This window comes from Mobula hypostoma, chromosome 21 (assembly GCF_963921235.1).
Source record: "Mobula hypostoma chromosome 21, sMobHyp1.1, whole genome shotgun sequence".
NCBI classification, from domain to species: domain Eukaryota; kingdom Metazoa; phylum Chordata; class Chondrichthyes; order Myliobatiformes; family Myliobatidae; genus Mobula; species Mobula hypostoma.
In genome coordinates, this window is record NC_086117.1 from 27,959,497 (window position 1) to 27,973,326 (window position 13,830).

Genomic DNA, 13,830 nt, shown 5'->3' on the forward strand with positions numbered 1-13,830 from the left:
GATGGTGAGCTGACTAAACAGGTGGGAGAGAAGACAAGATGGAGGGAGTTACAGCAGGGACTGAGTCTGCCTCTACCCCATCCCCTCAACAAACGTCAGCTCCGGTTTCAAGTACATTCCGCCCCCACCACCCTCTCCCCATCTCCTGCAGCATCTCTGATGGTCATGTACAATACTCACTCTGCTGCCCTTCTCACCCGGGAGTCCAGGCAGTCCATCGAATCCTCGGTCACCCTGCGAACCAAGAAAGAGTTTCAATTTGATGGAGGGGATGGGGAGGGGGTCGGTCTTGCCTGCCGCCGTAGGGCAGTACGCGGCTCAGCCCGTGGTCCTGGACGTTATGCGACACGGCACTCGGGGAGACTGGGACCGCTGCTTGCTCGGCGGTTACCTTTCGTCCAGTAGTCCCTGGGATCCCTCTGGCTCCGTCAGTTCCTGGTCGACCCTGGAACAAAGCAAAAGTCCGTCACAGGAACCTCCCAGTCGTTGCGCAAGGCTCCCCGAGCCTCAGGCCTCTACCCTCCTGAAGGGGCGATTTGCGCTGGGCCACAAGTTACTGAACGTGGTCAAGATCAGAGACATGGCTGAGTGCTTACCCCTTCCAGACTCAGACCCAGAACCTTCGATTCTGGAGGACGTATCTGGCCCCTCAGTTAGATCAGAGTGAATCTTTATCCTAATACACATTGTGCAGTGGCTCTGTAAACACTAACTAAACCAAGCAAACACTCAGATTGGAAGATGGGATTGGTGAACCTGATTTTCTGCTGTCCTCTGTGGTGTCAGTAACTCCCTGCAACTTGAACAGCTCCCAGCTCTAACGTAAAGGTCGTGTTCCCTTGTTCTGACCTCCTATCTTGATGATTCTCTATCCACTCTATCAAACACTCCCCCCACCACCCCACGGTCTGCCCTGTGCTCAAGTAAGGGGGAGCAGGTCTGCAGCCTTGCTCACCTGGGGCCCCGTCCTCCTGCCGCTGTAACCTGCATCCATCGAATTCCATAGCGCAGGAGGCCATTCAGCCCATTGAGTTTCTCACCAATTCATTGTTTTCTCCCACTCAACTCCCTCCCCAAAAACAGCTCCACGTTCCTCCTTTACAAATATTTATCCAGTTCCGTATTGAAAGTTAACTTTGAATAAGTTTAACTCCACTCCCCCCCCCCCCCGGCTGCCCGGTTGCATCTTCTACACATGACAGCTCAGCTCAGTGAGAAACAGGAAGTTTTCTTCTGCTGCCCTGTCGATCCCCTCCCCTTCACCCTCAACCCTTTCTCCTCATCACCCCACGGACCCTCTCTGTCCCACTTCTTGGCCCACTGACCCTCTCCCTCCTCCACCCACCCCACCCCACCATCCCTCTCCCTTCTCCTTCTCCTTCTCCTTGCCCTGACCCTTTCCCTCCTCCTCCTCATCCCACCGACCCTCCCCTCCTCTCCCAGCGCTCCCGACTCTATCCCTCCTCCTCCTCGCCCCACCAACCCTCTCCCTCCTCCCCGAGACCCCCGAACCTTCCTCTCCTCCTCCTTGCCCCACCAACTCTCCCTCCCCTCCTCATCCCACCAACCCTCTCCTTCCCCCTCCTCAACCCACCAACCCTCTCCCTCCTCCCCCGAGACCCCCGAACCTTCCTCTCCTCCTCCTTGCCCCACCAACTCTCCCTCCCCTCCTCATCCCACCAACCCTCTCCCTCCCCCTTCTCAACCCACCAACCCTCTCCCTCCTCCCCCTCAACCCCCAAATCTTCCTCTTCTGCTCCTCGCCGCACCAACCCTTTCTCCATTTCCCCTCATTCCTCCCTCTCATCTCCTCAGCCCTCTTTCCTACCCCTCATCCACCTACCCTCCCCTCTCCCTGCCTCCTGCCCTCCTCCTCCCCCTCAATGCGCAGCCCGCTCTCCAGTCCATGATCTATTTCATTCTGCATCCCCTGCACACCAACCCCAACCCTCTCCCCTCCTCATGCCTGTCCTATTGCTCCTTCCCTCCTTGACGGACCCTAAGCTCCCAGAGGTTCCCTGCATACCGCCGAATTCCATCAACCCCCATCCCCCTTCTCCCACAGCCCCAGCTCTCCAGAGCCCAAATTCGAGGGCACACCCTCAGAATGAGGGACACTCACCCTGCGGCCTGGCTTTCCGGTGGGACCAGGTGGACCTTGGGCACCTCTTGGACCCTGGGGTGAAAGGAATGGTGAGAGGTGAATAGAGCCACCAATAACTACAAGCAGTGTCTATGCATTAAACAGTTCACCACATCTAAAGTCCTTCACACAGGCTGATTAGGGCAGCCCGGTATCTTTGAACACTTCGACCAGCTCTTTAAGTGAATTGGTGGACAAGCCTTCTTCCCCTGACTTTCACTCACCTGAGGACCCATGTCTCCCATATCACCTTTTATTCCGAGGTAACCAGGTGGCCCCTGAGGGAAGATAAATGAGACGGTTACAAGACTTTGACACACACAAACACTGCCCTTCCCTATACAATCCTTGGATTGGCTAGCACAGCGGTCCCCAACCACCGGGCCGTGAGGAAGCAATATGATTTGGCGATATGAGTCAGCTGCACCTTCCCTCATTCCCTGTCACGGCCACTGTTGAGCCATTATGCATGCGAGGTCATTACCCGCGCGTCATCCATGTCAGCGCGGGAAGGAGATCAACTCCTCCAGCTTGCAAATGACAGTGGGCTGAAAAGTATGTTTGACATAACATCTCTGCCGGCATTCTGGATCAAAGTCAAGGCTGAATATCCTGAGATAGCCACGAAAGCACTGAAAACGTTGCTTCCATTTCCAACATATCTCTGCAATGAATGCAACGAAAACTAAATTGCGGAATAGACTGGACATAAGGAACCCCCTTCGAGTATCGCTGTCTCCCATCACCCCTCGACAGGACCGTCTTGTTGCAGGGAAACAAGCCCAGGGCTCCCACTGATTCAGCGATACTGGTGTGTTGCAATGATTTTATATGTTCATACGGGGAAAATGTGTGCTGCGTGTTTAATATCCAAACGATACTTAAAATGTTATGATGCTATTGACTTATATAACTATGTAACAATTACAGCACGGAAACAGGCCATCTCTGCCCTTCTAGTCCGTGCTGAACGCTACTCTCACCTAGTCCCACCGACCTGCACTCAGCCCATAACCCTCCATTTCTTTCCTGTCCATATACCTATCCAATTTTTCTTTAAATGATAATATCGAACCTGCCTCTACCACTTCTACTGGAAGTTCATTCAACATTTACTTCAAGCTCTCCTGTCCTCCCCTGATAATTGACTTATCATTATATTCATGCGAGGAAAATATGCGCTGTGTGTTTAATATTAAATTTGTTAGAGAAACCCTCTTAGAAAAGAAATTGAGTGTATTAGCTAATTATCATCTATATTCCGGTCGTGATTAACATCGCACACCCCCCCCCCCCACGAACATAATCGCCAGAAACGATTTGGAGAAAAAAAATCGTACACGCATGCGCAAGTTAGACATGCGCACTGGTGCCCGCGCAAGGCTTCATGGTCATTGTAGTCTTTTTCAGGGAAACCCAGCGTATTTGACTGAAGCAACATACATCAAAGTTGCTGGTGAACGCAGCAGGCCAGGCAGCATCTATAGGAAGAAGCGCAGTCGACGTTTCAGGCTACTCTTGTCCGTTGACAACCCTTACCCCACCCCCGGTCGGCCGGTCCGCAAGAATATTGACAATATGAAACCGGTCCGCAGTGCGAAAAAGGTTGAGGACCCCTGGGCTAGCACACACAGCCCTCTACACAGTCCCAGTGTACACAGACCTCCACACAGTCCCAGCACAATACAGCCCCCTACACAATCCCACCATAATGCATCTCCTACACAGTCCCTCCCAGCACAAGCAGCCCCCGACACGGTTTCAGCACAACGGAGCCCCCGACACAGACCCAGTGCAAAACAGCCCCAATCCCAGTCCCAGCGCAAAACAGCCCTCTTTGCAATTTGAGCATACACAGCTCTGTAAACAGTCCCAGCACACACAGCATTCTACACAGTCCCAGCACACGCAACATTCTACACAGTCCCAGCACACGCAACATTCTACACAGTCCCAGCACACGCAGCATTCTACACAGTCCCAGCACATGCAACATTCTACACAGTCCCAGCACACGCAGCATTCTACACAGTCCCAGCACACGCAACAATCTACACAGACCCAGCACACGCAGCATTCTACACAGTCCCAGCACACACAGCATTCTACACAGTCCCAGCACACGCAACATTCTACACAGTCCCAGCACACCTAGCATGCTACACAGTCTCAGGACACACAGTCTGTCTCTGCAAGCCTCTTATCCCAGCCCAGCAAACTACTAGATGGCACAACCCAGCGAGGCTGGCCCACGCGAAGTGCTGTATTCATTCTCACGGTATTCCCAATAATAAACCAAAAACCAGTGGTCAGTACTCACCATGGGGCCAGGCCGGCCAGTCAACCCCATTGGACCTGTTGGACCCCGCAATGCCAGCTGTAAGGCAAACAGAAACACTCTGCATCAATAACTGCTCAACCAAACTTCGACTTGTATGAATGTGAGATTTCAGACAGTAGTGGTGTTCTTGTGGAAGACACATAAAATGCTGGAGGTACTCAGCAAGTCAGGCAGCATCAACAGGAAGGAATTAACAGTCGATGTTTTGGGTTACTCCTCTGACAGTGCGACACTCCCTCAGTACCGTCCCTCTGACAGTGCGACACTCCCTCAGTACTGTCCCTCTGACAGTGTGACGCTCCCTCAGTACTGTCCCTCTGACAGTGCGACGCTCCCTCGGTAATGTCCCTCTGACAGCGTGACACTCCCTCAGTACTGTCCCTCCGACAGTGTGACGCTCCCTCAGTACTGTCCCTCTGACAGTGTGACACTCCCTCAGTACTGTCCCTCTGACAGTGTGGCACTCCCTCAGTACTGTCCCTCTGACAGTGTGACACTCCCTCAGTACCGTCCCTCTGACAGTGTGACACTCCCTCAGTACGATCCCTCTGACAGTGTGGCACTCCCTCAGTACTGCCCCTCTGACGGTGTGACACTCCCCCGGTACCGTCCCTCTGACAGTGTGACACTCCCTCAGTACTGTCCCTCTGACAGTGTGACACTCCCTCAGTACCGTCCCTCTGACAGTGTGACACTCCCTCAGTACTGTCCCTCTGACAGTGCGACACTCCCTCAGTACCGTCCCTCTGACAGTGTGACACTCCCTCAGTACTGTCCCTCTGACAGTGCGACACTCCCTCAGTACTGCCCCTCTGACAGTGCGACACTCCCTCGGTACCGTCTCTCTGACAGTGTGACACTCCCTCAGTACTGTCCCTCTGACAGTGTGACACCCCCTCAGTACCGTCCCTCTGACAGTGTGACACTCCCTCAGTACTGTCCCTCTGACAGTGTGACACTCCCTCAGTACTGTCCCTCTGACAGTGCGACACTCTCTCAGTACCGTCCCTCTGACAGTGTGACACTCCCTCAGTACCGTCCCTCTGACAGTGTGACACTCCCTCAGTACTCTCCCGCCGACAGTGTGACACTCCCTCAGTACCGTCTCTCTGACAGTGTGACACTCCCTCAGTACTGTCCCTCTGACAGTGTGACACTCCCTCAGTACCGTCCCGCCGACAGTGTGACACTCCCTCAGTACTGTCCCTCTGACGGTGTGATGCTCCCTCAGAACCGTCCCTCTGACGGTGTGACACTCCCTCAGTACTGTCCCTCTGACGGTGTGACACTGCCTCAGTACTGTCCCTCTGACGGTGTGACACTCCCTCAGTACTGTCCCTCTGACAGTGTGACGCTCCCTCAGTACTGTCCCTCTGACAGTGTGACACTCCCTCGGTACTGTCCCTCTGACAGTGTGACACTCCCTCAGTACTGTCCCTCTGATGGTGCAACACTCCCTCAGTACTGTCCCTCTGACAGTGTGACACTCCTCACAGGAAGAGACATTGAAGATTTTCTACCAGGTGTGGGGGTCGTGAGAAGGAGGGAGGGACATCGATATTCCCAGCCCCACCCTTGCAGAGGCTGGGAAGCCTCCTGTGCAGTGAAATGCCCGACTGTGGGTGAAACCATGGGACCCAGCTGATACCGAGGGTCAGGTCTACTACCTGAAGTGCCTCGTGCCCTGAGTGAAAACTCCGCAAGTGAGTGGCAAGCGGAGATAGTTTTCAAGTCAGAGCAGAGAAACAGGTTCTTCAGCCCATTGTGTTCAAACTGTTTTAACAAGCACCCACATGCTCCGGTCCCATTCTTTTTCATCCTGCACTCCCATCAACTTGCCCAGTTCTGGAAACAGCTCACTGTCTGACCACAGTTCACCAACCAATATCCCAAATTCTGAACGTGGGTGGAAGCTGGAGACAGCATGGAAACACACAGGGGCTTATGCCAACTCCGGCATGGAGATTAGGAGTCGACCCGGGCTGCAGGGCCTACGGCTGAATCAGCCTGCCACCTCCTCCCTGTGGCACACCCTGCCGACTGCTGCCTGTACCCTCTATTGACCCCAGCCACCCACCCCACCCCCCAGTTTTTAACTGCTGATCCACGGAACCCAGTGAATCTCCGCGTACTGTTGGTAAAGAGGAAAGGTTCCCCAAACCCTGGACAGATATTCTGAGCCGTCCTGACCATTGTTTGAAACTCCAGTCATCCCTGAGAGGCCCCTCACCACCAACTGGGCAATGACCAAGGGACTGTTCCCTGGATTGTCTCCGGAGGGCCCAGCCAGGGACTTGGCAAAACTTCATAACCATCTATTCAGAGTGATGTTGGGGGTGGAGCTGACATCATCTTGCTCTTCAGCAATACAAGGCCTGCTTCTTGTAGATTGAAATGATACATCTACCTCGCTGGCCTTAAGTCCCGAGGATTAAGGGTGAGTTGACTGAGATGGCTATCTTGGATGCCCAGGAGACTGAGATGATGCATTCTGGAGCAACAGGCCAAGCACTGGAGGAACTCAGTGGATGCGAGGTAGCAATAAAGTCAGGGAGTAATCGGGCTGGAGGCTGTGGACGTGTGACTCCCCAGGGTCTGTGATGTGACAATCTTCATCAACTCTACACTTGCAACCTAAATACAGGCCATTTGGCCCATCAGGTTCATGCCAGCTTCCCTAGAAAATCTCATCCTCTTTCTCTCAATCTTACTGTGGCTCTGAATCTTTCTTTCATACAAACCCACCAACTCTGTCTCAGATTCCTTTTGCCATTGTCCATCCCTGGGGTGATCTGCAGTAACCAATTAACCCACTGCCATGTTTTGTTTAATCTCCAGTGACCAATTAACCCACCGCCATGTTTTGGTGAATCTACAGTAACCAATCGACCCACTACCATGTTTATGGGAAGTGGGAGAAAACTAGAACACCCAGGGAAACCCTCATCATCACGGGGAGAGGGCGAGAGCCCACATCGTCATGGGGAGAGGGTGGGAACCCAGGACAGACTGCAACATCACTGTTATTCTGATGACTTTCACTCGAGTGGCCAGGACTTATTGGCCCTGAAGTGAGTCAGGAATGGGGACTGTTTCAGAGAGCATTTAATATGTTCACAGAATTAGAAACAAGCTACAATGGGCAAGATTACCAGGTCCTCTCTGAAGAATATTCATGAACTAAATGGATTTCGTGACAATCCCAGTAGGTTCGTGGTCACTTCTAACGATGTAGCTTCCAACTCGAGATTTACTTCGGTACTAAGTTCAAGTCTTTGGGAACAAATGCAGAGAATGAGGCGTGCCTGACGGCTGCGATCTGGTGCCGTGTGTGACGGGCACTCACCCGGGCCTGCTGTAGTATCGCCTGTGCTTGGGCTTCTTGCGCCGACACCATTGGTCCCTTCTCTCCGGCACTGCCGCCGCCGGTGAACCGGAACTGAGAGGAAAAGAAACACAGGATCAGCGTTGGGACCACAAACCGGAGAAACCTGCTGATCCACTTCACAGGGATCAGCTGCACGCCATGAGCTAATGTCGCACCTCATGGGCAGAGGGAGAACTACCCTCAGTACAGCATACTCGTTTACAGTGGACTGCGGTACAATCCCCCACCAGGCGGAGAGAACGGACTCATGTCAAAGTCAAGTTTATTGTCAGGTGCACAAGTACACGTATGCATAGGTGCAGTGAAAAACTTACCTGAAGCAACATATCAACAGAGAAACACAACTCAGGGAGGCATGCTTCGATAATAAATGCACTTTGACTCTTTGAAACGGCATTCGCAAGAGAAACGCAAACACGAGGAAATCTGCAGGTGCTGGAGTTTCAAGCAACACACATAAAAGTTGCTGGTGAACGCAGCAGGCCAGGCAGCATCTCTAGGAAGAGGTACTTACTAGCTCTTTCAGTTAGTCCTGATGAAGGGTCTCGGCCTGAAATGTCAACTGTACCTCTTCCTAGAGATGCTGCCTGGCCTGCTGCGTTCACCAGCAACTTTGGTGTGTGTTGTTCGCAAGAGAAATATTAACTAGGAACAAATTAATTTTTCAAGAAGCGAACGATTAAAACAAAAGAAAGAATGAAGTCGGGCAAGGTGATCACACTGAAGGCTGATTTATACTTGTGTGTATGGGCTATGCTGTAGCTTACACTGTAGCCTACGGAAGTGGCCTACGCCGGTATGAGCATTTATACTTGTGCGTTGGTGTGTCTGCGTCGCTCTGCAACTCACCGCCAAAACGCTAGTTGGCGGTAGGGTTTGTATGCCACTGTGTTGAGTTTCTTCCTGTACTTCAACAATGGCGACTGAAACTGAGCGCATCATGTTGGAGTTGGAGCTAATAAATGTTGAACAAGAGTTTTTCTCTCTCAATTCTGAAATGGCGGAGAAGAAGAAGCAACCGGAAATGCGTATGCGGAAATGCGATGCTACCAAGCGGACCAATCACAGTTGTTGCGGTCTGCGTCGCCGCGATGCGTAGTTACATTTTGGGAGAGGTGCGCGTTAGTCTGCGGTGTAGGGTTCGGTGTGGAGTACAGCGTAGGGTAGGCGGCTACGCCGTACCTACAGCGTACTTTTGACGCAGAAGTATAAATTGGGCTTTAAGGAGTGATGAGGGTTGTGCTGTTCAGTTCAAAAACCAAGCGGCTGAAGGAAAGTAGCTTTTCTTGAATCTAGTGGCGTGGGGCTTCAGGCTTCTGTACCTTGTGCAGTATGAAAGGGGCGGGAGGGATCTTTGACGGTCAAGGTCACCTAGTTGAGCCAATGCCTCCCACCGATAGTACTGACGGTGAGAAGGGATGTGCCCGTGATGTTTAGGCTGAGCCCACTACCCTGCAGTTTCTTGCGCTCTTGTACAACACATTCTAATTGGCGTACCAGACCATGATACAACCAGGCAGCACGCTGTCAACAGTCCATCTGCTAGATCTGCTAGACCCTTTGAACCTCCTAAACCTTCTAAGCAAGTAAAGATGCAGGGTGTACCTTTCTTGTCATTGCAAGGAAACCTCACTGCATATTTCAGTGTCAGGCAATTCCCAACCTGCCCTGACGTTCCGCTGTCTCGTGGGCTGTAAATGCCCGGGGAGTATTTGACAGGATGATGAGAGCTTCACTGGCAGACCGACCACATTACCTTTCTGCCCAGGTCTCCAGTTAGTCTGCGGAATAAAGGAACTGTATCTGTTCAAGCAACACACACAAAATGCTGGAGGAACTCAGCAGGCCAGGCAGCATCTACGCAAAAAAGTACAGTCGAAGTCTCGGGCCGAGACACTTCGGAGCCCTGCCAAAGAGTCTGAGCCTGAAATGTTGACTGCACCTTTTTTCCATAGATGCTGCCTGGCCTGCTGAGTTCCTCCAGCATTTTGTGTGTGTTGCTTGGATTTCCAGCATCTGCAGATTTTGTCTTGCTTGGGATTGTATTTTTCTACCTCGTCGGGGCCTTGCACTTGGTTTGACTGCCTGCACCGTACCTTCTGTGGGACTGTAACACCACATTTCCATGTTCTCTTTCTATTTCCCCTTTCTACCACCTCCACGTACTGTGTGGAATGATATGTCTGCATAAGTGCAAATAAAACCTTCCGGGTACACCTGACATTAATAAACCATTTACCAACAGGAACCCCTCTGGGCACGACACGTCGATAAAGCTGTTAAAAAGTCTACTCTGTGCGACAGCCGCCACCCCAGGTCCCCAGTGTCGACTGGAGCTCTCACACAGGCAGAAGTGTGTTCGGGCAGCTGATCGGATAGAGGGATTTGGGAATATGCAGCAGCAGCCAGATTGTGGAGGAAGACTGGCTCCACTGGCCAGAGTCTGATGAATGATTCAGCTGCCTGGGTTTGCCCAGGTTCCCTGACCCTCCCTGTGATGGTGTCCCGGGTGACCTCAGCCACGGTGAGGCACAGCTCACTACTCCATCGACCGGCTCCTTCACACATCTTGTTGCCCTGAAAGCCGGTAACTTCTGCATATGGAGGTGGCACCAATCCGGACTGTGAAGGGAAGGCGGTAAAGCACAGGCAACTCTCTCAGCCAGGCAGACGAGGCAGGCAGTGGCCCAGCAGAGGGTGAACACGCACAGCCCCGGGGGTGGTGTGGGTGGAGAGCACAGAACTGTCACCGAGGTCAATTGTAGGGGCATCCTTCCCATCCACAGACACAAGACTGTGCCACAGACTCACAGTTCTTTCTTGTCCAGAGGAATACATACATCCCGGGGTCAGAGCTGCGGTGACCCAGAACCACAGCACTGAGCCTTTGTGATTCATGCTCACAGCACCCCAGCTCAGCAGTGGACACAAGTCCAGCATCCTTGCCAAATGAAGACGTTCAGCGCTGGTGTTCCCTGACTTCTTCAGGAACACTCAGACCGGAGAGGTGCACGGTGCTACGTCCAAAGGCTCCCTGGCCCCAGCAGGCCGTTCAGCCACTACTGACCCACGGGGGATCTCTGAACTTTTCTCCCAGCCAGTTTCTGTAGGGGAGACCAAGGGCAGTCAGAGGTCCTCGGCAATGGGATGTCTGATCAAGGCTCTTGAGCTTTTGTCCGACAGTGTTTCTTTCAGCAGGATTGGGGTGGGGCTTTCACGCAGAGTACGAGATACACAGATGTGCTGCCCCTGTCCTGGGAGAGTTTGATGGGACAGTGTAGATCGGCGGGTCTCAACCATTTTTATGCCACGTACCCCTTTGGCAGTCCAGTGAAGCCTATGGACCCCTTCTCAGAGTAATGTATTTAGATATATAAAACACATAGGATTACAAAAGAAACCAATTTTATTGAAATGCAGTTAACAAAACATAAAGAAAACTAATTTGTGATGTAGTAATATATGCGCTTCTTTATTAACACATTAAATAACAAGATTTATGGACCTCCTCAAATCTATTCACAGACGGCAGGTTAAGAATCCTGGTGTAAAGGGAAGGGTCCCTATTACAAGAAAACGGACTCTTGACCTCGCAATCCATCTCGTTATGTCTGTCCGCGCTGCTCTTTCAGAATCAGAATCAGGTTTATTATCGCCGGCATGTGCCGTGAAATTTGTTAATTTAGCAAAGTATAAAAGAAAAAAAGTAAAAATAAAAACATAAGTCAATCAATTGCAGTATATCTATAATTGAATAGATTAAAAATCGTGCAAAAACAGAAACAATATATATTTTAAAAGTGAGGTAGTGTTCACGGGTTCAAAGTCCATTTAGGAATCAGATGGCGGAGGGGAAGAATCTGTTCCTGAATCACTGAGTGTGTGCCTTCAGGCTTCTGTATCTCCTACCTGATGGTAACAGTGAGAAAAGGGCATGCTCTGGGTGCTGGAGGTCCTTAATAATGGACACTGCCTTTCTGAGACACCGCTCCTTGAAGATATCCTGGGTACTTTGTAGGCTGGTACCCAAGATGGAGCCGACCAAATTCTCTGTAGCTGTTACACTTTACTCTGCGTTCTAATGTTGCTTTACCCTATTCTCCCCAGTGCACTGTGTAATTAACTGATTTCTATGGTCATAATAAACCAATTCCAGTTCCAGTCCCAGCCTCGCTCTGGGCCGTGCCCTCTTCTCATTACCACCACCGGGCAGGAGGTACAGGAGCCTTAGGTCCCACTTCGGGAACAGATATCATCCTGCAACAAACCAAGCCCCTGAACCAAAGCAACACACACAAAATGCTGGAGGAACCCAGCAGGCCAGGCAGCATCAGTGGAAATGCGCGAAGAGTCAACATTTCAGGCCGAGACCCTTCATCTGGACTGAACCAACGTGGATAACTTCATTCACCACAATTCTGAACTGATTCTACCACTTACAGACTCAAAGACTCCTTACAAGTCTTGTTCTCAGGATTATTTTTATTTGCTCAGTTTGTCTCCTTTTGCACAATGGTGTTTGTCACTCTTTGTGCACAGTTTATCAGCAAGTTCTATTGCTTTTCTCTTTTCCCTGTAAATGCCTGCAAGAAAACAAATGTCAGGTAGTACATGTTTGCATACATGCACCTTAATGATAAATTTACTTTGAACTTTGGATTGGGTCTGACGAGCATAAACTTGTACAGGTAGTCCTGCTGGAATCCCGAGCTTGGCTCGGTGACTGCAGCTGCACGACTCGGAAACAGGGTAGGGAACGTCTGCACCCACCAAAGGCCTAATGACGGCAATTCCTAGGTACAACCGGGAATTTGTACACACAAGGTTCCAAGTTAGACTGGTGGTAAAGTAATCCGACTATACTTACAGGCAGCATGAGGACAGTCCCTGGAGGTCCAGGTAACCCATCGGCTCCAGGAAGGCCGGATCGACCTAGCAGACCCTGTCACCGGAGAAAGCAAAGGTTACAAATGGGGAGACAACATCCCAGACGATGAACATCTGAACTCTGTACCCCAGGATTTCGAGAGGGTGGGGCTCAGAGGATAAGGGGGGTTCTGGATGGATAGGGGCTTTCAGATGAGGCGAGGGAACTCAAGGGTGAGAGGCAGAAGAAATTGAGGTCTGTCTGTCTAGGTACTATATCCGATGTGGACTTTGGTGACCATGATTTTCCATATAGATCTATCCTTCGTTTTTTGGATGACTTCCATTTCCTCGATGTGTAGCCGCCTGTCTATGCTTTTGATGTACATAAGCCGAGGTCTTCCTCTAGGTTTGCTCCCCTCAATCTTTCCAGAGAGTATGAGTTTTTCTGGTTCATCTTTCCGCATGATGTGTCCTAGGAATCTGAGTTGTCTTTCTCCTATTGTTGGTATGAGTAATCAAACTGCTTGGGCTCTTCTGAGAACTTCTTCATTTGATGTGTGTGTGGTCCATGATATTTTTAACATTCTCCTGTAGAACCATTGAGGTAAGAGAGTGAAAATTTCAGTGGGTACCGGGCAGGCTGAGATGAAGAGGGGATGAGGGAGAAGAGTTTTAAAATAAAGGGGCTTAAGTTAGGAGAGGCGGGTAAGGCCAAGGAGTGCTGAGGGAGAGTGTTTGGGATCAGGGAGGATCTCAGGGAGAAAGGTTTTAGGTTTGAGGAGAAGGGGAAGGCCCTGGGTGGGACCCACTTCACTTGGCAGCCTGTCTCCAGGAGCCAGCGACCGCCTGCTATGACAGCCTTCGTCCACCAGGTGGCAGTGAGAGCCTGAGAATGACAGGCAGGAGTTTACAGTCGCACTGCTATGGTCAGCCCAGGCTGGAAGATGTCAAGTACTCTATTGCACTCAGCTTTTATGATGTCTTACTTTTTTGTTCAGGTGGTGGAGAACTTTCCAAGTATACAAAGTTGTCATTTTGTGTACATCCTACTCAGGAAAACAGTAAATTCAATAAGTGAGAGCAGTGTTT

At 51.2% G+C, this 13,830-nt stretch overlaps 1 protein-coding gene across 2 annotated transcripts in view; it reads right to left on the minus strand.

The window, feature by feature from the left end:
* col5a1 (procollagen, type V, alpha 1) overlaps positions 1 to 13,830 on the minus strand; it is a 325,186-nt gene that overhangs the window by 105,450 nt on the left and 205,906 nt on the right. For both annotated transcript variants that reach the window (XM_063073758.1, XM_063073757.1), the window contains exons 12-18: positions 12,740 to 12,814; positions 7,831 to 7,923; positions 4,464 to 4,520; positions 2,368 to 2,421; positions 2,123 to 2,176; positions 392 to 445; positions 181 to 234 (exon numbers count right to left, since the gene is read on the minus strand). In XM_063073758.1, the coding sequence (XP_062929828.1) occupies positions 181 to 234; positions 392 to 445; positions 2,123 to 2,176; positions 2,368 to 2,421; positions 4,464 to 4,520; positions 7,831 to 7,923; positions 12,740 to 12,814 (441 nt within the window). The remainder of the gene's footprint in view (positions 1 to 180; positions 235 to 391; positions 446 to 2,122; positions 2,177 to 2,367; positions 2,422 to 4,463; positions 4,521 to 7,830; positions 7,924 to 12,739; positions 12,815 to 13,830) is intronic.